General features: G+C 39.9%; 1 protein-coding gene across 11 annotated transcripts in view; it reads right to left on the bottom strand.

Moving 5' to 3' along the window:
- Positions 1 to 26,123, bottom strand: part of EYA1 (EYA transcriptional coactivator and phosphatase 1) — an 84,052-nt gene that overhangs the window by 42,760 nt on the left and 15,169 nt on the right. For 4 of the 11 annotated variants that reach the window (XR_011361645.1, XM_069957475.1, XM_069957481.1 and 1 more), the window contains 6 exons: positions 23,136 to 23,202; positions 21,902 to 22,047; positions 20,825 to 20,962; positions 14,098 to 14,180; positions 13,438 to 13,624; positions 181 to 320 (listed from right to left, as the gene is read on the bottom strand). Coding sequence is in view for 10 of the 11 variants with exons in the window: in XM_069957475.1 (XP_069813576.1) it covers positions 181 to 320; positions 13,438 to 13,624; positions 14,098 to 14,180; positions 20,825 to 20,962; positions 21,902 to 22,047; positions 23,136 to 23,202 (761 nt within the window). In the remaining variant the exon portion in view is untranslated. The remainder of the gene's footprint in view (positions 1 to 180; positions 321 to 13,437; positions 13,625 to 14,097; positions 14,181 to 20,824; positions 20,963 to 21,901; positions 22,048 to 23,135; positions 23,203 to 26,123) is intronic. The other 7 variants (XM_069957485.1, XM_069957477.1, XM_069957482.1 and 4 more) reach the window with 3 other exon arrangements.

The raw sequence follows: 26,123 nt of genomic DNA, 5'->3' as shown, positions 1-26,123 counted from the left end.
CATACACATAGTTTAGTAAATGAAATTTATAATTTAAACATTGTGAAAAATCTTTGCCAAACATTAGATATATAATTTTTCTGAGAAACCTTCAATTTAACTAATGTTTAATGGATTCTACTTGGGGGTGGGGGTGGGGGGGTGGTCTTTTTATTGCACTCAGGTTACTGTATTACATACTTCAAGGTCAGAGTCTGGAGGTGGGGATGGGTTATTGTTTCTTCTTCCTCGTCCACGTGATTTTCCATCTGATGCACGCCGTAATCGATCAGACTCTGAATCTTTAATAGGTGTTGATGGACTATGGATTGTGCTGTATTCTGTTAGAAAGAGAATGAAACGATAGTCATTGAAATTACAATATTAAAAAAAACTTGCCCCAAACATAAAAAAAAAGGAAATTGGCTTTTCAAATAACTATTCATAAAGTATTTTTCTTACTAACTTTACTTTAATCTCTGATAATACTAGGAATGAATATTTAAAGAGTAACTATTATCTCCCATTACCTCCTGTGACTAAAATATAAAAACTTTCTTAAATATATTTCATTAGGAAAAGTTAAACATTTTCTCTATGATTTTGTAATAATGAGGAAAAGGAGCATAGATGTGGACTGGAGTCGAAAGCAGTGAAGGATCTACAGTATCTTGACACCTCTGACAGACTTCCTGCCGCTTAAGCTAGAAGAGTCCATTGGGGGGACGCTGTAAACACAGTGATGGGCTGCTCTAATATTTTATACTGGATGTTAATACACGAGCATGGAAAAGCCTGTGTATCATGGAGCAACGGGACAAGGGTGAGATGGTTAACTTTCTCCTCAAGATCTGTCAGATCTGTCAAAATGTTCGGCAACGTTATCCGAACCCAAATGCTTGGCGTTGGATTCCCCGTGGCTGCAGAATTTGAATGCTGGCCCTGAAGCTGCCAGTAAAACATAGATACAGCCTATGGGTCTTCAGGACCCCCTAGGGCGGCATCCACCTTAAAATGCTGCGGGGAATTAAATGCCTAGTGTTTGGGTTATATACAAAATTGCATGTAAGCCATTCCTACATAAATGCTCTAATCTCTGCTCAGAACTTTTTTTCTACGATTGACGTCTAAACTAAACCCATGAGACTCATGTATAGAACTTGTTGCCCTACAGGTACATCTCAAATAAATATATATATATATACATATATATATATATATATATATATATATATATATATGTGATATTGTGTGATTCTCTTTGTAAAGAAAGATGGTCAACAATGAATTTTCAATAAGTTGAAACAGGTATATAAGCACATACTGCAGAAACAGGTAAAATGGAAATCCATATTATAGGCAATGGATACCTTTAGCATATACGTAAGGAACGTTCCAGGCATATATGTAATGAATATACACCACAAAGGCAGTGTAGATAGGATGGAGTATCGATTTAATGTCTGGCAGCTCCAATTGACAAGAACAACTTTACATCTGCCTACTAACTCTAGTGGTATGTGTTCTCCAGGGTCTTTTAAAATCAGTCTGGTCCCTAGAATAGTCTGTCTCCTAAGTTTTATGCAACTTTTGTCAGTAATAATAACATGGAATTTTGCACTGAGGACTGAGAATGCCAGGCTTCCTGTTGTCGTCAGATGATTGCTTCTGAATATTCATGAGAGGCACGGTAAGCGTCCCCCTCGCTGCAAAGTTCAGACGATCACATTACAGGAGTAAAGAGAAGAGTATTGCCAAAACCCTTTGCTAATACAAAGAAAGCCTGACACTGGAGAATTATCTGAGACGTAGAAATCACTGACACAAATGTAAGTGTTCCAACTGTAACTGAATGTCCATGTGAATGATATATATCACAGGAACAAAGATGACTAAGAGTATAGAATGTTAGAAATGACTTATAATATGAAAAAATTACAAAAACCATCAAAAAGACATTACACTGGAATGGTGGTAGACTAAAGTTCAACACAATGAGAAATAAGAATGTGAGCCCAACCCTTATGAAAAAAAAATACCATAGAAAGGGCATAAAAGGTTTTGGATTGACATTTTAAGGCACAGTGCTCACACACACAGTAAAATAATACCAAAATACAGCAGTAATTTTGGAGCAAAATATAGCAAAAATATTTTTAAAAGTAAAAAAGTGCTCCATTAGAGCCTGAGAGGAATTAGTCATCAGTGCACACACAGTACAGAAAAACGCCTGTAGTTGATTATGGACATAAAAATAAAGGTCATGCTTATTATTTATGACCTGTTTTTCCATTTATACATTGTTTTATTCTGACGCCCAATAAGCATTTAAATGTCTGTATTTATTACAGATCAGTTACAAAATTAAAGTAGTTTAAAAAAAGGGGCATATTTTAGAGCGATGCTCTATCAAACAACCCCCACCCCCAAACTGCTGGTACTGTCCGTTTAATAGGAGTAAGTCCTTCCCAGACATGACTGTGCCCGGTGCCTTGGTTAGAGTAAAAAATGATCTTTTAATCTGCAGCAGCCAAGTCAATGAGGCATGGCCTAGAGTGTCTGTGCCCTGGGCCTGTGATGCCTTTCCTTTCTTTCTCCTTGTCCCCCTTGTCATTAGGAGAAATAAAGAGGAGACGTCACAGGCCTAAAGCACCGACACTGTAAGCCACGCCTCATTGACTCGGCTGCTGCAGATTAAGGCTATGTTCACACTGCATAAAATAACGGCCGTTACTTTCTACAGACGTTATTTTGAGGCCAAAACAACGTTGTTTAATTTTAATTCCTAGCATGATGATAAACGTGATGAAACAGTTCATTTACTTTAAATACTGCGCCCAGCCCGAGAAATCACTCAGAAATTTTTTTACATCAAAATCAAATTTCATTTGGCAGATATTAGTTTTACGTTCGCGGCCGCATTGAAATCCACGACCGTTGTTGCAGTATTACCGGCCGGAAATAATTGACATGTTCATTTTTCACGGGGCCGTATAAACAACGGCCGTTATCTGATACGTAGTGTGAATTCAATGGCCGTAGTTACATTGCATTGCAGTCATTATAGGGAACCTCAAAACAACGGCCGTAGTTTTGCGGCGCAGACAACGACCATTATTTTACGTAGTGTGAACATAGCCTAAAAGATCATTGACTGCAAGACATGACTGGGAAGGACTTACTCCCATTAAGCAGTCAGTACCAGTGATTCGGGGTGGGTTGGTGGATAGAGTATCTCTTTAATGTTAGGGTATGTTCGCATACTGTTTTTCGAAGTGAAGATACGGACAAAATAGATAATGATCATGATCATTATTTACGGCTGCTGTGTGAAGATACACCTATGCTTTACTTCCTTTTTTTTTCACAAATAAAGGGTCTGTTCACACAGTGTTTTATCATGATCTTTCTTCGCACCTGTAATTATGTTAATACATCCGCACTTTCACCTCATTTTACCAAATTATATTAAAGTCTTATAGACAGTGTAATAGTTGTAAGAAGCACTATATTACTATCATATGCAAATATTGTATAATATTTTACTTCCTGTGCTTACACATATCATCAGTCAGTCCTAGGTCCTAAAGAGGGTCCTGTAATAATTGAACATGAAAGTTGCCCCAGTTGATGATACCACTAGGAGCTCATCTTTGATGTTGTCAGTCTACATTGATTCAAACCATGGTCAGAACTTACAAAATAATCTAGAGCTGAGATACACAAAAGCCCAAGATCCTCTTATTCTGAAAATTACTTTTAAGTGCCCATGCGAACATTAGGGCACATATGGACATCTTGATGTGATAACTGATTGAGATAGCTTGCCGTAAAAACATTTGTAAATAATGTAAGCCATGTGCAATGTCGCTCCATAGAAAATCAATAGGGCTGTCAAGCCATTCAAACTGGGGATCACAGGACTCTGTTCTTGTGTTCAGTGGGGGTCCCAGCGCTCAGACCTCCATCAATCGGAGACTTTTCCTGTATCTACACGAACTGGAGAGAATGGAACCGCTGCACATCCCATCTATGGCTGATACTAATGCCGCTAGGCCTATATTAAAAATCAACACCAGAGTGTCTGTATATGAATTGATCAAGCCATATTGCCCCGTGTACCACCGCGCAGGTCCTCTGGTCCACACGGGTCCCTACGCTAACTCCACACCGTGTCGGTCAGCGACCGCCAACCCCGCAAAGCGTGCACGTACAAGGAAGGGAGGCCATGGAACGGCCCTGCAACCCCAATGTCACAGGACCAGACCCAAAAAGCCCCACCAAAACCCAGCCAGCACCACCGGCGGGAAAGGCTGCCCCCAAACAACACAAGTATGGATATGGTATTACACTTACCATTGCTGCTCTCACAGAATGGGGAAGACATAGGGTCCAGACATGTGAGCACAGGCATATCCTGCTAATTTTGGTCATGTGGGTCTTATAAAGGAGTGCTAGCTGTTCAGAGAGGGAGAACTGTAAAATACGAACTGGAGAGAATGGAACCGCTGCACATCCCATCTATGGCTGATACTGATACCATTCTGTTTGCTGCAGCTATGGTGAGTGTAATACCTTATCCAGACTTGTGCTGCTTGGGGGCGACCTTCTGGCCGGGGGCGGTGCTGGCCGGGTTCTGGTGTGGTGTTTTTGGGTCTGGTCCTGTGGCATGGGGGTCGCAGGGCCGTCCCATGGCCCCCGTTCCCTGGCTGTGCACGCCTGCGGGGTTGGTGGCCACTGACTGGCACGGTGTGGACTTAGTGTAGGGACCCATGTGTATCAGATACCGGCACGAGGTACATGGGGCAGTATGGCTTGATCAATTCATACACAAAATTCTGATGTGTTTTTTATTTAGCCTAGCGGCACTAGTATCAGCCATAGGTGTGAGGTGCAGCACTCTGTTTCTTCCCTGAACCGCATTTTCCTGTATCTATCTCCTGTGAGTAGGTCATAAGTTATCATTATGGCATAACCTCTTAAGGTCATAAATTCCCAGCTCATAACATTGCACATCTAACCTCTACAGTAAAATACCAAAACTTCAAATAAATCATGAAAATTTCCCATGCAAACTCAGCTATAAAATGAAATCCAATAATTCACCATATATTTATCACCATTTTTCTAGGATAGGTCTGCTCCTTTCTCATGAAAATATAGGGTAACCTAACGTCTATTAAAAAAAAATATTTCCATGCTTGTTAGAAATGATTTTCCGCTATTACCTTGGGGGATGGAGCTAAATCTTTCCTATTATTGTATCACAATCACAGTGTTATGTAGGTCATGTAAGTCTTGTGTAAGGATTGTGTGAGTGCTATATATACATCTTTTTTTTCCCGAAAACGAAGTAGGATATTGCAAAAACGGGAGGTTCCATAAAAATGGATTTCATGGTTTAATCTTTCATTTAGAAAATATATATAATATCACAGAGTTCTAGGTGAAAGGGGTTATCCAGGATGAGAAGAGTCAAAGCTATTATTATTGTTGTTATTTTTTTCAAAAACATTACCATCCCTGTCCTCAGGTGGTATGTGTGGTATTGCAATTCAGCTCCATTCCCTTTAATGGAACTGAGCTGCAACATCCAAACCAAAACTAGAAGAAAGCGGCCATGTTTTTCTAATCCTGGACAACTCCTTTAGCCGGGGCAACACTATTACACGGGGCGACTCGTTCCCGCTCACTGCCGTCGCTAGCACACGCGGCGGCAGCGAGAGGGTGAGTGCAGGGGGGGGCGTGGGAGCTGCGAGGGGGCTGCCCGGGTGATTGCTAGATCGTCCAGGCAGCCCATAGAGGATAGTTCTTCCACAGAGCAATGCCAGCAGATCGCTGCTATGTAAGTCGTTTGTCTTTCAACGTGTTGGCTGATTGTTGCCTTCTATTACACAGGACAATTATCGTCCGAATACGGCCAATAATCGCTCCGTGTAATAGGGCCTTAAGTCACCTGTTTTGTTTGGTTCTACATTGGTGCTATCAAATTACTTTAACTTACATTTACCTTCATAAGAGTTTCCAAGCCAATGAGTTTCCCATGATACATATTGTTTTTCAATGTCCTAACTTTAATACAGTATAGCCAAAATGTTAGATTTTAGGGCCAATCCCTATGTGCAAATGCAATAGATATTGGATCCGCCACATTTACATCTGCTCAATCTCTGACCAGCATAAAAATTACCCAAACAAAAATGCTTTTAAATAAAATTAGAAAGCTAATTTCCAGCACACACAGCATTTGGATGACATCACTAATGGATGTATACAACCCCTGGATTAGACTACAGCTGAATATGCCCATCTGATTAGAGAAGAATAAACACATGTGTCATATATCTCTCACAGTTATTCTCTTGCAAATCCACCTGTGGCTCAGATGTTATGTAAAATAAGCTTTGGGCAGTGTTTTTACTCCAAAGTGGCCTTCTCTACTTAACATACGTTTTGCTTTAAGATCTAGCAAAACGGAATGAAAAAAAAAAAAAAAAAAAAAACTTTCATCCCACCAGAGTCTCATTCCCAGACTACCTCCTGACTACTTTTTAAGGAATGTACATTTTTCACAGCCAACTGGACCACAAACATTCAATGAACTGTTCTGTGCAAAGACAAACACAAGGAATGATAACGTTTAACTGGTTTGCTCCAAATGCGAATAAAACAATTTCCTATAGGCAGGGCCTGTTCCAGGTTTTTGTGGGCCCTTGGGCATCAGAGCCTCAGTGGTTCCCTCATCCATCCATCCATCTATCTATCTATCTATACACTATGCACGATCACTTGAGACAGCACTAACATACACACACACAAACATTACTGACACACAGAGAACTAAATGATACACATTACTGACTGACAAAAACACACATTACTAAATGACACACACATTACTGACTGACACACACACATACACACACTACTGACATACACACAACTCTATGTGACACACTCATTACTAACTGACACACACACATTACTGAATCACACACACACACACACACACACACTTACTGACTGACACACACAGCACTTACAGTTGAGTCTCCTCCCTCTTCCTCTCTGCCAGGCCGATCACAACACTGTAATTAGGTTTAGGACCTTCTGGTCATGTTATCAGGTCCTTCATCCCACTCTCTCTCTCTCTCTCTCTCTCTCTCTCTCTCTCTCTCTGCAGGACACTGACAGGTCCTGCTCTTTCATTGTTTTCTGATGTTCAGCCTGCTCACCCTGCGCTGCAGTAAGGGGGTTGAACATCGAAACACTGGGCCCCTCTCCCTCTCTGGGCCCCTAGAGGTGCTGTAGGCTTCGGCACTTGCCCAGGTAAACCCTTTGCCGATGTCGGCTCTGCCTATAGGTCTGGCTTAAATATATCTATATGAGGCACAAACATGGATGCTTTACACTCCCGTATTCTCCTGTAGAAACATGATCTCTCTCTCTTTCTCTCTCTCTCTCTCTCTCTCTCTATATATATATATATATATATTATTTTTTTCCCCCATTAATAAATTCATACACACATTATTTCAGTAAAGATCAATAGTAGAACAACTGGTATGTGCTGACCATATTAGTCCATTAGTCTAGGGGCACAAACACATTTCTATGTAATGTGTCCATATCAATTCATTTTTTTTACAAACAAAAAAAAACAAAAACAGTTTAGTAGAGAACAGGACAATATGGATACAAAGTTAGCAACTTTTAACAAAATGCAAGGATCAAACAAAACAAAACAAAAATCTAATTTTTTAAATTGACACTGGGACCCCATACATGTGAAATGTTTTGTATAATGATAGTAATGGCTTAAAGGGGTGCTGCAGCGTGGGGGCACTTTTTTGGGGGGACCGGGGAGGAGGTGGCTGAAATAAAAGACGTCCACTTACCTCCCTGGGGGTCCCGCATCACAACGCTCCGGTGCCCGGTTCCCGGCCACTTCCTGGTGTCTGACGCCGTCCGAGACGCTACGTCTCAGGGCCGCTCAGCCACTCAGTGAAGGAGGCGGGATCCGTTTGAAGTCCGCTCGGATCCCGCCTCCTTCACTGAGTGGCTGAGCCGCCGCTGGAACCGGGGAGGTAAGTGGACATCTTTTGTTTCAGCCACCTCCTCCCCGATCCCCCCCCAAAAAAAGTGCCCCCACGCTGGATAACCCCTTTAACAAGAATTGAGGAGAACTTAGTAAACAAATGAAATCAGTCCACAAGATGGTCCAGCCTTTTGCTCACAACATTGGCAGCCTGTTGTAGAATAGATACACAACATGGGGTTGTAATGCTAAATCAATGGTTTCTGATAACATATTTCACAAACAGATTTTCCACCATATAAATTCATATATGTTCCAGTTGACATGGGATGGATAAGACTCTCACCATGCTAGGACAGTGAAATGCACAGAATAACTGATCTGTATTGGGGAGATATTGTAACCTAGTCAAGATTCTTTTAAGCTCCTTTTAGACAGAAAGATACACAGCTATCCGAGACCATAAACGAGCGCTGATCAGCAAAATCAGCACTCTTTCGCAGTGCCTTTACAAGGCACTATGAATCACGCAGCCAGGACGCATTACAATCGCTGTATCTTTTGTGTAGTCATTAACATCCATTGGTATTGCACACACATCCCCTGTGTACACAGAGAGTTGTGCTGGAGATAGCGACAAATTATACCGCTGCAGAGAAGATCAAATCAGCCAGGACAATTATTGCCTCAATGAGCTTTTCTAGTAATGATCATTAGCGTTGATCAGTCCGTGTAATGCTGCGTTTAATGCTGCGTACGATTAACGATTTTGAAGTAACGATTTTTTTTAATACGATTAGCGTTTAGACGGAACGATATATCGTACGGAAAGATCATTTTGCGATCACTTACGCCTATCTCGCACATAGGTTAAATCGGTAAACGACTGTTTACACGGAACAATCTGCAAATTTTTTGTGAACGACGAACGATGATTTAAGAACATGTAAGATCAAAATGAACGATTTCTCACTCGTCGTTTGATCGTTTGCTGCGATAACATGTACAATTATCGTTCGAATTCGATCGTTATCGTGCAAATTTGAACGATAATCGTTCCGTGTAAACGCAGCATTAAAGGGCCCTTAGTTTAGCAGATTTCAACAAGGGAATCTAATAGAGATAAGCGACTCTTGAGCATGCTCTGGTTTGTCTGAACTTGACGAACTTGACTTGACTTGCATTTGTTTACCAGTGGAAGAAGAAATTGGATGCAGGCCTAAGAAGTCCTTGGAAAATATGGATACAGCCCATTTTTGTATCCAACTGCATCCAAATTTTTCAGCCACTGGTAATCAAATCCAGGGCGGTCAAGTTTTGGAGAAACCCAAGTGGGCTTGAGATTTGATCATCTCTAAATCCAGTATCTAAGGGAGCTTGTCAGCTGAAGCTGCTGTTAGTGAACAAAAAAATGGACTGGATGTATTTTGGAGCCAGACAGGTCCAGCAGCTGTTCATCCCTGACTGTTCTATTGAAATAATTAGCATATTTAACCAAGCTGAATGTTCATGTACATTCTCTACCTCACTGTCTATTCTCTACACCACTAAAAGTACCTCCATTGGGTACATAAGCCTCAGAACTGGACCATAGAGCAATGGCTTAGTCTGGTGAATAGTTTTGGTCTCACAATTTGCATTGCCGACTGCATGTTCATTGCTGATCTGGTGAAGATTCATTGTCCAGGATTCATTATGGGAGAAAGGCAAGTTAGCACAAATGTCATATTTTGGGAAAACTTGGGTTCTGGCATGTGGATTTTTCTTTGCAAGTATTTCCTCCTTAAATATTGGTTCAGCCAAGTACATGGGACAGTATGCTCTAATTGTAACAAATTCCTTAAACAGGATAATGCACCCTATCACACTGCAAAAATTGTTCCCCAAGATTAGTGGTGTAGTAAAAATAATAAGCGTACTCACCTGTCCTGTTCCCCTGCTGCTACAATCATGGTGGCTCACATGGTGGATCTCTAGGCTTTTCTTTTTGTTTGCTACCTGTGACATCACACCAACATAAAAATGCTCCACACAGCCAATCAATGACTGACCACTACCCAATAATTGCGTGAGTGGGGGCAGTGACTGCATGCACATAATGACACAGAAAGCAAGACCGGGAGCTACTGCAGAGCAACAGGACAGGTGAGTATAGCTTGTTTATTATTTTTTACCACACCATTTTGTTCATCACACAGCCCCAGTAAAGGGTCTGCTACTATTGTCTTGAAGCCAGGTACACCTTCAGAGGTTTTGTGGATTCAATATTTGGACAGCTCAGAGCCTTTTGGTAACACAGAAGGGACCTCTATAATATTAAGCAGTTGTTTTTAAGGGGCTATCCAACGCTACAAAAACATGGACACTTTTTTCAACATGACTCTTGTCTACAGTTCAGCTGCGGTTTGTAATTAAGCTCCATTCACTTTAATGGAACAGAGTTATAAAACCTGCTTCCAAACTGAAGATAAGAGTGGTGCTGTCCCTGGAAGAAAGTGGCCCTGTTTTAGATAACCCCTTTAACGACTCATAAAAACTTCTATTCCATGTGCGGTCAGCTCTAGTCTATTTATAACAAGTAGATATACTGTAAATGGCTAGGTTCACTAATAAAGCATATCTCTTTTCTAAATTTCCTACTCTCATGTCTAATTTGAACTCATTTTTTAAGGGAATGACTTTAATCAACAACAGACTCCAACTGAGGCGTAATAACCGAATCTGATTATTGAGAGAGATCATATTTTGCCCATCTTTAAAAATGAAGGCAGCCCTATCATCACACGGAAGAATGTTGTTTGCTTTGTATGAAACACAACATTGCTAGACTAAAATAAATATCTGAGGTTCACCAATCAGTGGAAAAAGTAACCCACCGGCTAGCATTTGATCAAAAATGTTATAAACATAGAAGAGGGAGAGTTTTTTTTTTATGATCACTATAACTTTATATGAGAAAAAGCCGAAATATACAAAAGACATCACTATTTACTACATCAAATATTACTACTATTATTTCCTTTAGAAGACTTCATCCCGGAGTTGACTTTTTTTTTGCACATTAAAATGATAAAGGGGGAGATTTATCAAACATATGGGGAGCTTTATCAAACATGGTGTAAAGTGAAACTGGCTCAGTTGCCCCTAGCAACCAATCAGATTCCACCTTTCATTCCTCACAGAAATAGAAAATGAAAGGTGGAATCTTATTGGTTGCTAGGGCAACTGAGCCAGTTTAATCTTACAACATGTTTGATAAATCTCCCCCATGGTGTAAAGTGAAACTGGCTCAGTTGCCCCTAGCAACCAGATTCCACCTTTAATTTTTGAAAGCGTCTGTGAGGAATGAAAAGTGGAATCTGATTGGTTGCTAGGGGCAACTGAGCCAGTTTCACTTCAGTTACACCATGTTTGATAAATCTCCCCCATATTCTTTTCTCAGAGAAGCGAGACCCTGGACAAGTATACCACATCTGTACAAGACAAACACTCGCCTGTCCTATACATGTGGTCACTTTTATTAGCATAGACAGCTCTCAAACACCTACAATCACCTAAAAAGAGCAAACAAAGACTTATTTTTTCCCCTGCTGTGCTTGGAATCACACGGACTATAATATACTTACCACTAGCTCCTAAGAAAGAGCTAAGCCAGCTTTCAAGACTCCCTGCTATAAGGGATAGCAGAGTTACAAGTGGCAACCAGCATGGTGTCAGGAACTTAAAACCAGGACCAAGTCAGCTGTTCCTCATGACTTGGAGCCGGGTGTTAACCTCTTTTTACAAGCTCTGTTTCCTGATAAAACGACCAATCTGGGCACCAAAACCCAGCGCACTTGTGTCTTAATAGCAGCTCTGCAGCTGTGCTCACATTTACAAGTAGAAGGAACACAGATCCCTGCTGAGTACCAACACATATTATTCATACGGTATACCTGCAAAACAAATTCACGATCAGATGGAACCATGCCTTTCCACTACAGACTGGAATCCTAAAGCAATGCCAGAATGTCAACCAACAGCCAACCACTAGTACTATTAATACTGGAATGTCTACACACAAGATTGCACCAAGAAAAAAACATAAGAATCAGCTTGCCACATAAGAAAATCTCTGAATGGTTCAATATCGTGCATGGTAGTGCATCCTCAGGCCATACAAAAATGCAAAAAGTTAGAACTGCCAGCAAATTATTATTATTTCAAAAATAAATAAATAATAATAATAATAATCTCAAACATGTTTCAATTTCACATAGGTAACATCTATTCTTAATCATGGGATGCCATGATTAAGAAAGGATGTTTCGTTTGAAATGTGTTGGCATTTATGCTTTGTTTTTAATCACACATTGATGTATTTGTAAGGGGTTGTCCAGCGAAATCTTTTTCTTTAATAATAATAATAATAATAATAATAATAATAATACATTTATTTGTACAGCGCCAACAGATTCCGAAAGATTCAGAAAGTTATATAGATTTGTAATTTACTTTTATTTAAAAATCTCAAGTCTTCAGATTCTTATCAGCTGCTTTATGTCCTGCAAGAGATGTTGTGTTCTTTTCAGTCTGACACAGTGCTCTCTGTCCGAGACAGGAAGGTTTTCTATGGGGATTTGCTACTGTTATGGATAGTCCCTGTCTCGGACAGAGGTGGCAGCAGAGAGCACTGTGTCAGACTGGAAAGAAAACATAATTTCCTGTAGGACATACAGCAGCTGTTAAGTATGAGAAGACTTGAGATTTTTTAAATAGAACTAAATTACAAATCTATATAACTTTCGGAAACTAGTTGATTTGAAAGAAAAAGATTTTTTCTGGATAACCCCTTTAAGATGATCTAAGAAAATGTATGTGTGTGTGTATATATATATATATATATATATATATATATATATATATACTTTATTAATTTTAAACTGGCAAATCGGTATTTTTGCATCATTGCACAAAGATAAGTCTCAGGACTTAACGTTCAGTTCGTCATGAATGAAATGAACCTATACTATGCCCTTCCATTATTTTAGATATCTGAAATATGAGCAGACCCGACATATTGGGAAAAACAATGACTTTCAAAAAGGATCAAGCGAACTACACCATGAATTGCTAAAAATAACTATAATCATGAGCAAGTCATAGAGAAGCCAATAAGAAACTTAAAGACAATATGGTCTATAAAAAACATCAATAAATCACATAGTTACCATACTATAACTACACTTAGATGCTGTCATAGAGAGAATACCATTTCTAATTTTCTGTTTTGCCTCCAGTTGCGTAGTTAAGCAAACAGACAGATCAATAACTAATCATTGAAATGCTACAATAACATCTATGGGCATTGGTACTGGCACAGACAAATAGCAGAAAACCATTAAATCCTTGAGCAAAGTGATAAATAGTAGAATAAGTACCTGTGGAAGGATCTGTTACTGCTTGACTGGTGACACCAGATGGTGGGTCTTGCAGCTGGTACGTTGCAGTAGTCGAGGGAATAGTGGGACTTGTGTTGCTACTTGTCATGTAATGTGATGGATATGGAGAACTGTTGTAATACTGTGCATATTGACCTTGGCCAAAGTTGGGATATGATGGATATTCCTTAAGACACAAGAAAAGTAACAAAATGAGGTTTTGTTAAACATCTCGCTACTTCAGAGAAAATATTTCCAAATATAAGTGCAAACATATGTTGGCGATACTTCCCACATGGAAGTTATTGACCGGCTTGTTGGCACATGGTAACTGATAAGTGTAGGGGATTGGAAGACATTATATGTGCCACAAATGTATCTATTTAACACACAGCCGGATATATAAATGCAATACAAATGTATGTGGGGTGGCCAGACACATGGTACCTCTCCATCGCATTACAAGAACATTACTGCAGTCCATCTGTCAGCGATGGAATTAAGTCTGGATTTATACACAGCATGGAGAAACACTTGGGGGTTGGAAGGACAACATCACGGCCTAGGAGTTAGTAAGGTAGGAACGAGGAAGTAAAGGGAAGAAGGGAAAAAAAGGCTTGTTGTGTACAAGTCAAATATCCCTTCTTCTCCAACATTTACCTGCTGGGAGCTATTAAATCCTGTTGAATTTGTGAGTGAATTGCTTCCTGCATAGATTACTGATGCTGTGGTGAAACTGCTCCCTGAAATGAAAGGAGAAAATGCTTCAAATTACTGAAATGTGTATACACACAGACCTCCCAGACTGCGGCATCAATAGACTCCATGTGTCTGCTGGAAACAACAGGTTTACTCCATTCCTGATGGGCCCAAGAAATCCCGATGACTGAATTAATGTGGAAGGAAACCCCACCTAGTATGATCTATGACCGATGGTGGCCATGGCCACTGGGGAATATTACTGTCATGAAAAGGCTAACGTATGGTTGTCAACAATGTTTAGGTTGGTGATACTCTTCAAAGGAACACACGTAAATGATTTCCTAACAAAATATCGCCTGGAGTATCACACTGCTACTGCTGTCTCTTTTCCATAATTTATCCTGATGTCATCCCTTTACCTTGTATGCAATGTACTCACATATGGCCGTCTATATAATGTGATGTAAAAGAACCAGGCCACTTTCCTCAGACCAGGCCACTTTCTTCTACTATTCCACGGTCCAGTTCAATTCTGGCCATTGTAGGTGGATTTAACAGGGCTCAGCATGGGAACTGTAACCCGGCAGCTAGAGAGCCTAATAACTAACCCATCAGCTAGAGAGCCTAATAACTGTAAGCCAGCAGCTAGAGAGCCTAATAACTGTAAGCCAGCAGCTAGAGAGCCTAATAACTGTAACCCAGCAGCTAGAGAGCCTAATAACTGTAACCCATCAGCTAGAGAGCCTAATAACTGTAACCCATCAGCTAGAGAGCCTAATAACTGTAACCCATCAGCTAGAGAGCCTAATAACTGTAACCCATCAGCTAGAGAGCCTAATAACTGTAACCCAGCAGCTAGAGAGCCTAATAACTAACCCATCAGCTAGAGAGCCTAATAACTGTAACCCAGCAGCTAGAGAGCCTAATAGACAGAAAACTGATCTTTGCCTTGGCACCTATGACTCAATCACCAGTTCACTAGTTATTGTCTCTTGTCCCTTGTCTCTTGCTCCTCACCATTGCTTGCTACTAGGGATGGTCGAGGTTTGTATGAACCCGGACTCTCGGCAATGATTCCCGCTGTCTTAATCCTCCATGCAGAGGGTGGATACAGCGGGAGGACCGCCTGGAAAACTGTGATACAGCCTATGGGTGTGGCTGTATCCCGGTTTTCCAGGCGGTCCTCCCGCTCAGTGGCGTAGCTACAGTGAAGGCAGGGAAGGCGACTGCTATGGGGCCCCTGCATGAAGGGGGCCCGAGGAAGCCTGCCCTGCCTTCATGGTAGGTGCCCCGCTCCCCCAGAGTGGGGGTCCAGAGAGGAAGAGGGACCCCCACTGCACTGTTCAGCCCCCTCACTGTAGTGCCGGGTGAGCGGGCTGAACAGAGGAGCAGGACCTGCCAGACGGCACAGGAGAGGGATTAAGGACCTTTGGGTCACATGACCCAAAGGTCCTCAATACCTATGTGAAGATCAGCCCGGACTACAGGAGGAGGAGGGGGAAGCCTGGGAGCTGTAAGTGCTGTGTATGTGTGTCAGTGTGTGTATATATGTATCTGTGTATATATTTATATGTCAGTGTGTGTATATATGTATCTGTGTGTATATTTATATGTCAGTATGTGTATGTATCTGTGGCTATATATGTGTGTATGTCAGCAATGTCTGTAGCACTGGTGTATATGTGTGTGTTTGCTCCCAAAGATGTTCTGCAGCAGCTTCTATTAATGCTGGGCTCTAATAAAAGAACCCACCATTAATATCTGTTGCATTTTCTTTTATTTCTGGTTGAGTATTTCTTATTACGCTGAGATGATTTCCCTGTGTACAGTCTATTCATGGTGTATACATCAGTACTAGTGTAATCACATTACAGCGTATATATGTGTGTATGTCAGTGGTGTATCTGTATATATGTTAATGGTGCCTCTGTGTGTGTATATGTGCGTCAATGTCTGTGTTTGGCGGGGGGGGGGGGGTACAGGATTTATGGGGCCCCATACAGTTTTTTGCTATTTCTTTTGTCAAGAAATTATCAATGTTCTTGTTGACTCTTGACGTTCTGGCCAATCAGCATACATATATTAGCACAGTTGCATCATTTCATTTTATAACTATAGAGGATGTTTTACTACTACTATAAGTTCAGTCATTTGTACATATCCATGACAGAAGAGGAATGTATAACATTTGGCTCACTCTCCCTTGTATCATTTTGCTGCAAACACCGTGGAAGCCGGTGGCTTTACATTAGAATGCATGGAATGTCAAATGGTCACAAATAGACTGGAGCTGTTTGCAGAGTACCATACATGTAAGGGATTGCTCTACAGATATGTTTTATATATTTTGCTTTAATGCATTTTTATATAATTAGCTTTAATTGCATTCTTTCTCTGTATAATGATACTATGTAATATTGAAATGTCAATTGAGAAAAATTAGGGTGGCAGTAAAGAGGCACATTTTTATAATCACATTTGATCTTATGGCTGTGTCTAGAACCTGATAGCGAGAAGTTTTTGCTGGATATACCAACTTCTAGAATATTATCTATGTTATCTATTTAACACAGGGGTTTGTGTTTTCCCTAGTCTATAGCCTATGTCTCATATATTAGTTCATCTTTATATAAGAAAAGCCGGCAGCGAGCCAGGAATGAGGAGCAAGTGAGCGCTGATTTGACAGGTCGGCACTCCTCACCATCGTCCTGTGTAATAGGGCCTTTACTCTTGGTTTGCTTTGGAGGGTGTAGCTTCTCATAGGAGACAGTCCTGGAGCTTCTGTAAATATTAGACAATTTATGTAATTTGCATATCCTATGTAATAGCTGAGCTAAGCTTTGATTGATTGCTATAGGCATCCGTATTTTCCTTTTGGACAGCACTGACAACTGATCTTGGGGACAGTACCCAAACACATCAGACTCATACCCAATACCCACAGTTTCAAGCGTGCCCTGAAGACTCATCTCTTCAGGCTCGCTTATAACGTTCCCTAAACTGTTTCCCCCTTCTGTTGTTTCCCTTGCTCTATCTCTGACGGTTCCTGCACTTTATATGTTTACCTGCATCAGACATTGGCGTTGTTACTGGCTCATCCTGTAATTCTAATTATGTACAATGGCTGGACCATGGACAAATAAAGCACTTATGCCTGGTGTCAACGAAAATTATAGTCTGTAAGCTCCAACGAGCAGGTCTCGTTTATACTCTGTATTTTGTATTTTTGTTATTTTTATTTACTATGTTCTTATTTATTCCAATTTAACTGTGTATTATGTACCTCTGTACTGTATGCATAGAAAAAAAAAGCCCTGCGGAATCTGTTGGCGCTATACAAATAAATGTATTATTATTATTATTATTATTAGTGTCTAAGGGGCCTATTCCACGGAGCGATAATCGGCCGAATTTGCCCAATTGGGCCGATTATCGCTCCATGGAATAGAAAGAACGATCAGCCGATGATCGTGTCATTGGCTGATCATTCATTTAGGTTCAAACCTAAAATCATCGATTTCACAAACATCATACTTTACCTGTTCAGGCTGCAGGTCTTCTCCTTCTCCCGGTCATGCGTCGCAGAAGCTTCAGAGCGGCCTTACAGTTCAGACAGGCTGCTCCAAAGGTGCTGCGGCGTGGGACCGGGAGAAAGAGAAGACCTGCAGCCTGGACAGGTAAAGTATGAAACAAGAGCTGCAAGGACATCGGTAACGATGTCCTGGCAGCCCTCCCTAAATGATTGTCGGGCCGAGGAATAGGCCCAGTAAACGAGCGCTGATCTAGCAGATCAGCGCTCTTTTACATCGTTGAACGGGCCCTGGTCGTCCCGTGGAATAGGACCCTAAGCTTATACATGATATATGCAATATGCTATATAAGCCATTCACCAAGGTTGTTAAGCTAATATGAAAAGTATGCATGTGCATATTGACAACGAAATTAGAAGCCACCTTAAATGATATATGCAGTTCCACGATCTACAGTATTACTGTTGGACCCCTCCACTGATAATCCTACAGGCTTGTGGGGAAGGCAGAAGAGTACTGAAACTATTTAAAGTGGACTGATTACACACACACATATATATATATATATATATATATATATATATATATATATATATATATATATAATTTCTTGATATACCGTCCCAATCTGAAAATATGTTTGTTTTTTTTAGTTTGTCTGGCAATTCAATTAATCGGCAGGTGGACATGTACTTAATATTATTATTAGAAGTGAATTTTAGGTCATGGGTGCGATTACGCAGTCAGGGGTGTCAATGTTTTATATTGAGGGGCGTGTATGCCTAATACACACCCCCTATAAACAATATAAGAAAAGCAGCACTACAATAACACAGCCTGGATGAGTGCCTGCCACGACGGACTGACCCATGTCCTGTTAAATCCATAAAAACACAGGGGACAGAACTTTTGGCTTTATAGGAAGCATTTCTCAAGTATGTACATGATTGAGAAAGGCTTACTATATAACCGAAACGTTGCATTTGCGGTGTCAGTCCCTGACTGTGTAAGCATGCCCATTACCCTTTTTTAAAGGAAGTTCACACCCATCTGATTGTTAACTGAATTGTCAGACATACTATAAACCCCTAACACTAATGCCCCTATTACAGGAGGCAAGCAGCATTGTCAGTTCTCGCTTGCTCCTCATTCCGTGCTCACTGCCGGCACTATTACAGGCGTCGGCATCAAGTGGGTAAGATGGGGGGGGGCATGCGGAGCTTGGTGGGGCTGCCCGGGTGATCGATAGATCGTCCGGGCAGCCCATGGAAGAAAGCAGCGGTCTGCTGCCGCCGCTCCTATTCCGCGGGCGACAGCAGCATATTGTTGCAATCTTAGTCGTTTGTCTTTCAACATGTTGGAACACAACGACAGACAATGATCAGATGACATCGTTCATGTAGGCTGATAAGTTGTCATCTATTACACGAGGTGATCATCGTCCATAACGGCCATAAAGAATATCAAGAAATAGGAAAAGACGTGTGATCAGAGCACTCTAGGCTATTTGATGTCAGTAACCTCTGACTTTTTGAGGTTTGCTCCAGATTTTCTTTAGGGCAAGCTATATTCTGGCAATACAAACATTGGCAATATCCTCTGTCTAGAACAGCATTAAATCTCATAAAACAAACCCTTCTGCTCTGGACATTTTTCAACACTAGCAGAGGAGTCAGCAGGGAGCACAATCCCAGGTTGGAACAAACCACACAACTTTCTTTAGGGCATACAGTAGCTAGCTACTGGAAAGTTTGTATAACTTTGTGGCACCAGCTAATTTGAACATTGAACAACTTTTTCCTTTGGAGTTCTCCTTAAAGAAAGAAAAAACACTCCAAAATGCCATATTTTGTTTCATATTAAACCTGATGTATCATGTCACATATACATAAAGATATGGAGCACTGTGTAGAAACTATAAACACACATCAGCACAAAAAGAACTAAGGACTCAGTAACTGCAACGTTCTGCTATTTGTTATACACATTTAAAGGCATCTGTGTTCCTAACAAACCTTTTTATACTGTTATAGAAAAATTCCTCACAAAACAATGTATTTGGATTCTGGGAAATCCTGTATTTTGGGGGTCGCCTGTCTGCATGGCTTCAACCTAGGTCGTCACTGAGACTTTGAACAGAAGTTCATTTGCTTCCTATAATCAGCTCTCTTGCCATGGGCTATGTCTATCATCAGTGTACAATATACGAGGCAGAAGTTAGTGCCGTCCTCTGGGGAAAGCTCTATGAAGGCCAGATGGGCTCTTTAATCCCAGATCTTTTCCCTTTTTACATTTGCTGCTGTTCAGACATCATTTGCACTGTTTTTAAAATGTCTCTCTCGGTTCCTGGCCATTAGACACAAACATAAAGTACTTTCCCGAAAATCTGTTTTCATTATAGACCTTACAGAGAACAGTTGGCCTTTACAATGACTGCCTAAATTGCACTTTTGTGAGAAAACACTTTTGCTAAATAAAAGAAAAAAAAAAAAGAAAGAAGTGGGCTACACACATATATATATATATATATATATATATATATATATATAATTATTATTTTATTTTTATTTTTTTTAAGGTAACAACGCACATTCTATCTTTTCTTTTAGCATTTAAAAAAAATCAATACTTAATTAAATTTTAAATGAATTATGTAATGTATTTAATACAACAAATATTTATCAAGAATATTATAGACGCTCAATAAACCATTAATATTTTAACATTTTAACATGATATTTATATATGAAGATGTAGTTCAGAAAAAGGACCTTTTGGAAGAATATGGTATTTAGCCAGCTGTAGGGCACCTTTACAAATGGCATCAATTGTTTGCATTTCAACCATCTGTAAAGCAGATCAAGCAGAGTGGCCTCACTTCAGGGACTTTGTATCAGATGGTCAGTCCAGCAGCACTGTGGTTACTCAGCCAACAGTTCAAAGGTGCAGAGACCTCACCAGATTCTGACATGACCAGGATCAATATGCATTAAGACAAGGAGACAGAAGTGTTATTTCTAGAACATCAAACACTCGCAAAGTTGGAGAGAGTCCATAGGCCAAGTGTTCTAAAAACAATGTTGGTGTGATATATAAAAAAAAAATGTGTATAATAACAAAGTGAACAATATTAAACATATAGAAAAATCTCCTACCTTGCATTTGGTAACTATATGGAGCTTGGCCTGGCTGGGGGGCACTGAAAGTTGAACCATAGCTTTGAAATCCCGCTTGTCCCGGGGACTGAGATTGCGGTAATCCTCCTTCCGTCTTGATGCCTGCCCACAATGCACCTAAATCAGTTAGTAACATCAGATTTGTGTGTCCAAATCCAGTTTACGAAATCTTAAACTTAAACTCCAACAACTGGTGTGAGCTGTAATGGAGCATGCAAAGGGGAGTGCAATAACCAATTTATTAAAGTATACCATAGTTGAGAAGGTGTACCATGTATGAAACAGGTAAGTGTCACCTCCAGACAGTTCTATTCTAGCAGACACCTACATACCGGGAAAGGAGGCTCTTCACCCATTGCATAGGTGAAAACCTAGGAACCCGTCCTCCTATCCCTGTATGACTCTAACTGTATTTATCAAGGTAAGGGATATCACCATGGGTCTCCAGCAGCTGCAAAACCCACCTCTAGGGTTCCTCACTGTTCATATCATGGAAGCTGACAAAGTTACAAAGAACATGCAGGTCCATCAGCTGCATAGCTTCAATATAAGAAGTACATACTATTTAACTGACGCTTGAGACAACTGATATATATTGCAAAATGTCCAGACTCTCGATTCAGCCTCTTCTGAATACAAAACCTCAAACTATCATAAATTTAGCTGAGGACCAGGTGTTATTGATAAGTGCTGAAACCCAGAGCAATTCTTGTAAAGTATGCTGGGAAACGTTACTACAACAGCTGGAATCGACAGATGACTTACACACAGTCCTGACGTCATCTATATATCCTGCTTGATGCTGCCGATACTTAGACCAAATGGTAAAAATAATGTTTTTTTTTAAGTGCAACCTAATGTTCAGAAGAATATATATATATATATATATATATATATATATATATATATATAGTTTACAGGGCTGACTGATTAATTTGGATGTGGAAAAGTATATATACAAAACATAGTTTGCTGAAAGAGCCTTCATGTGTCCATCAAGAAGAAAAGTTAGGTACAATGGAAAGCAAGGCATTTAATGAATGACAGACTGCCTACCGTAAGGAGGAATTCCATAGGGCTGTCCTGGCTGGGGGTATGTAGCATATGCTGTGGCTTGCTGCATTCCTGTGGGGAATGGAGTCTGCCCATATGCAGCCATCGTTTGTGAGGAAGGGGTGGGCAGGATATGTGGGTAAGCTCTGCTATTAAAAACACAGAAACAAGAAGAAAAATACTTTACTAAAAAGAATGGCTTGTCAACATCTTCATCAGCATTACTTCTATGTGGAATTAAAAAAGAAAAAGAAAAAAAAAGATTTCAGGAAATGAGCAGAGAAGTGAATAAAAAAAATAAAAATAACAAAAGCATACTGAGTTTTAAAGAGTAGTGTGGGGTCCAGGAAATGAGAGGAATAATAAAGTGAAGAAACCGTTTAATATGCTGTGTCATAGAAAAGAATGCAAGATTACTATTGGAAAAGCCATCGGGGAAAATTTACTTTCTGAAAATATTTTATACTTGATTCAGGGTGCTTCAGAAATAATAATAATAATAATAATAATAATAATAATAATAATAACTAACAATACTCACCTGCCCCATTCCCATATTGCTGCTATTATAATGGCTCATGGTCTCCACTTCCTGCTTTAAGTGAAGTGCTGTTGCTGCAAGAAGCAGGAAGAAGTAGAGAGCAGCAAGGACCAGGATGGGGATTAGGGCAGGTGAGTTTTTTTTTTTTTCTAAAGCACCCCAAGACAAATATTTAAAAAAAATGAATTATAGGAATACCTCTTTAAAGCCAATGTACCATCAGGAACATTTACTTTAAGTGTTGCACATGAATAGAATAGTGTCGTTGCAGGGAAGCTGATGTAGCGGTCCTTTTTTTTTATGGGAGTCTATTACCGAGCAGTCGCCAGGCTGAAGCACTGGAGGCGGAGGACACCCCCGCCCATCTATGAGGTGCTCCATTGATTCTAATAGAGCCGCATGCTCAGAGAATGAGCCAGTAGAGAAACAAAAATATGGAAAAAGGGAATGCAGTGTTTGAAATAGAGAGTACAATATAGGAAAAGTTTAGGAAAGTTCAAGAAGCAGCAGGAGACAGGACAGAGGACATAAGAGCAAGTAAAGGTGGTAACCTAATGCCGACGCTGTCTCTAAGAGCACAGCAGTGCAATATGCTAGAATCCCTCTGCAAAAAACTGGCAGGAATACACAAAAAACATGCAGTGACAGGTTTATGGATGCCATGTGTTTATTATATTGGAAAGAATTAAATCTTACTTGGATGGGTAGATTTGTGGGGAAAACTGGTGCGTATGTCTGGGGCTGAATCCGCTGCTTCCAATTACTACAAAAGGAAGTAAAAGAGGAAAACAATATAAATGTCCATTCTAACAAGTACATGAATTTCACACAATAATTGTAATGACGATACATACATATAATAAAAGGAATAAGAAAATAAAAGTTTTGCTTGATTGGGCATGCTGGGGCATCATGTATCTTTATGATAACACTGAAAGTTTTTCATGCGGACATCGGCATAGAACCTGCCCTAACACCAGATCTGTAACTTCAACAGCTGATAACACAGGCATAGGCTAAATATATTATTCACATATTTAAATAGATCCTTTTCTTTTAAGGCCATGCCCTGGTGCTATTTGGGTCAGTGCATTTGAGCCACACAAGAGTATCTCTACATAAAAAAAAAGATATATATTTAAAACTATTTAACACTATATCGAGATTTCTAGTTTTGTGTTGAAAAGCAAAGAAATCTAAATTTCAAATGTCCCTTTGACAAGTTCCCTCTTAATACGTCTAGAGAGCTGAGAAGCTGTAAGTGCTTCCAGGCTTATGAACATGCTCGCCAAATCCCCTGTACTCGGGGATTCCATTAACATGAAGAACATACAAGGTAAAATAAGGTATTACTAAGCCCCATTCTGATTCCCGACTGATGCTTCGCAGTCTGTGTGTGTGTATGCTGTTACATATAGTTGTGTTTTTCCAAATGGGAAAAGAAATGCAAATGATTGGCGTAAGGAAGATATACCATACAACATGCATCAAAAATTAAAAAGTGTTTGCCCGACTAGGATTTTTTTTTTATTCCAATAAAAATTTTAAATTTAATGGCACATTCATTGTGTAAACATTAAAGGGATGGCATGATTTTGAATATGTATTTTTAAATACTTAAAGGGATATTCAATTTTTAAAAGTGAGTCAGGGTGCTTTAAAAATAAAATAACAAAAACGTACTCACTTGCCCTGATCTCCTGCTAATGCTTTGGTCCCCACTTCTCACTCCATGGTTCCTGTTGTTTTGACATGCTGCCTCTACAGTCATTTATTGGCCACAATGGTGACTTATCCTCAGTTAATGACTGACTGAGCAGGACAGCATGTCTCAGCAACCAGGAATCAGTGGTTGGAGCTGCAGTGGCAGCTGTCATCAGGTTTTTTTCTATGGAACCTTTACTCACTTTTACATTTTTTTCTATAGACAGGGGTTCTCAGTTCAAAACAGCTACAAAAGCACCCCTTTCTTGTGGACTAAGCCTAGCTATGCTTTACCGGAAAAGTCGATTGATTTTTAAAAGGAACGTTGTAATGCTTTACTTTCTCTGAGATGGTACTTCAGGCTAATTTATTGAGTCTAAGTTCCCTGAGAGATTACTACTGATTTCTGGGCCCCAGCAGTGGTGTCACCTACTGGAGGTAGCACCCCTGAAATCAATGTCTGAGTCTTAGAACATTACTCCTTCTGGAGGGGGGCTTCTTTGCACATTTTCCAAGTGAAGGACTGCATGGTTTACAATAATATACACACCAGTTTGACAGTCTTCTCAAGGAGAAACATAACTGATAGTCACACTTAGGCCCTATTAGGCTATGTTCACACAACGTTAAAATTGAGAAATGGAGCCTAATTTTGATATTTAAAAAAACGTCAGTTTTTACAGCGATTTAACTGACTGCAATGGCAATGCATTGAAGTCCAATGCACACAGTGTATTGAATAACGGATGTTTTTACTGCGGATGTCAAAATGATGAACATGATCATTATTTTCGAACGTATTTTGCAAACAGTGGACATTTTTTATTAGTTGTTCACACACAGTTTTTTTTTCTCATCGTTCTTTCTCCATTTTTACTATTAAATTCAATGGACTTTTCAATTAAGCCGCACCCAAAGGGCAATTAGTAACCCCAAACTAGTATAATGTACAAACACCAGTGATTGCAAGGGGAGACCAGGCTGCTAAATGACGTCCGTTATTTTAGACTTTAAATAACGGACGTCATTTTAAACAGAGCTGAAAAAACGTTGTGTGAACATAGCCTTACACAGATGTATCTGACAGATCATTAAAGCCAAAGTCAGGAACAGACTATAAACAGAGATCAGGTCATAAAGTAAACACTGAGACTTCTCTTTTCAAATCTATTCCTGGCTTTGGTTTCAAGAATCTGTCAAATAAATCTATCTGTGTAATAAGGCCTTTAGCCACCTTGGAAATATTCCATAAACTAAATTCCCTTGAGGGCTAATTAGTATAATTAGTGTATAGCATGCATGTGCACTAAATTACTCTAAGGAGTTACACTTAGATAACCTTCACATTCCAGGACCATCATACTTTAGAGTGGAGCAAAAACTGTGTGTGTGTGTGGGGGGCAGTCTTTAAAGGTGTTAAAACATGACTACAAAAATAAACTATGGTTGGTACAATATAAGACTAACAACCACATTATAATAAACTTCAATATGAGACACAAACACATCGGACAAATAAATAGTATAACAGCCCCAACTGACTGGACAACCAAATTGGGTCACAATTGAATCATGCAGGACTTATATCACAGACTGGTAAACCCTATTGCCTGCTAAAGGTAGAAGAAATACGTTGCATTACCATTATGATATAAAATATACACCATACTGAGCTAACTGTAATATATCCCTGTAGATTGTGAAGGCTGATCAGGTAATCTAATGAACCTTCATAGTTTTCTCAGAATTTAATCAGTTCTTGGTAATATACAGTTCTTTTCATTTCAAATTTCCAAAGTGAAGTCACTATAAACTGAACCCCTTGGTCTTTTTGCGCTAACAGGATGTGGAATAATGTATACGCTATGATTCCGTAAGACAGAACTGTATAACTTGCGAACTAACATGCTTACAAAGCAAATAAATAGCTGTCATTTTGTCACTGTATGCTATGCAATCACTGCAGGAGACACATCGCCA

The sequence above is a fragment of the Dendropsophus ebraccatus genome, chromosome 2 (genome assembly GCF_027789765.1).
Source record: "Dendropsophus ebraccatus isolate aDenEbr1 chromosome 2, aDenEbr1.pat, whole genome shotgun sequence".
Classification (NCBI taxonomy): domain Eukaryota; kingdom Metazoa; phylum Chordata; class Amphibia; order Anura; family Hylidae; genus Dendropsophus; species Dendropsophus ebraccatus.
This window is presented reverse-complemented; position numbering and strand designations above follow the sequence as displayed.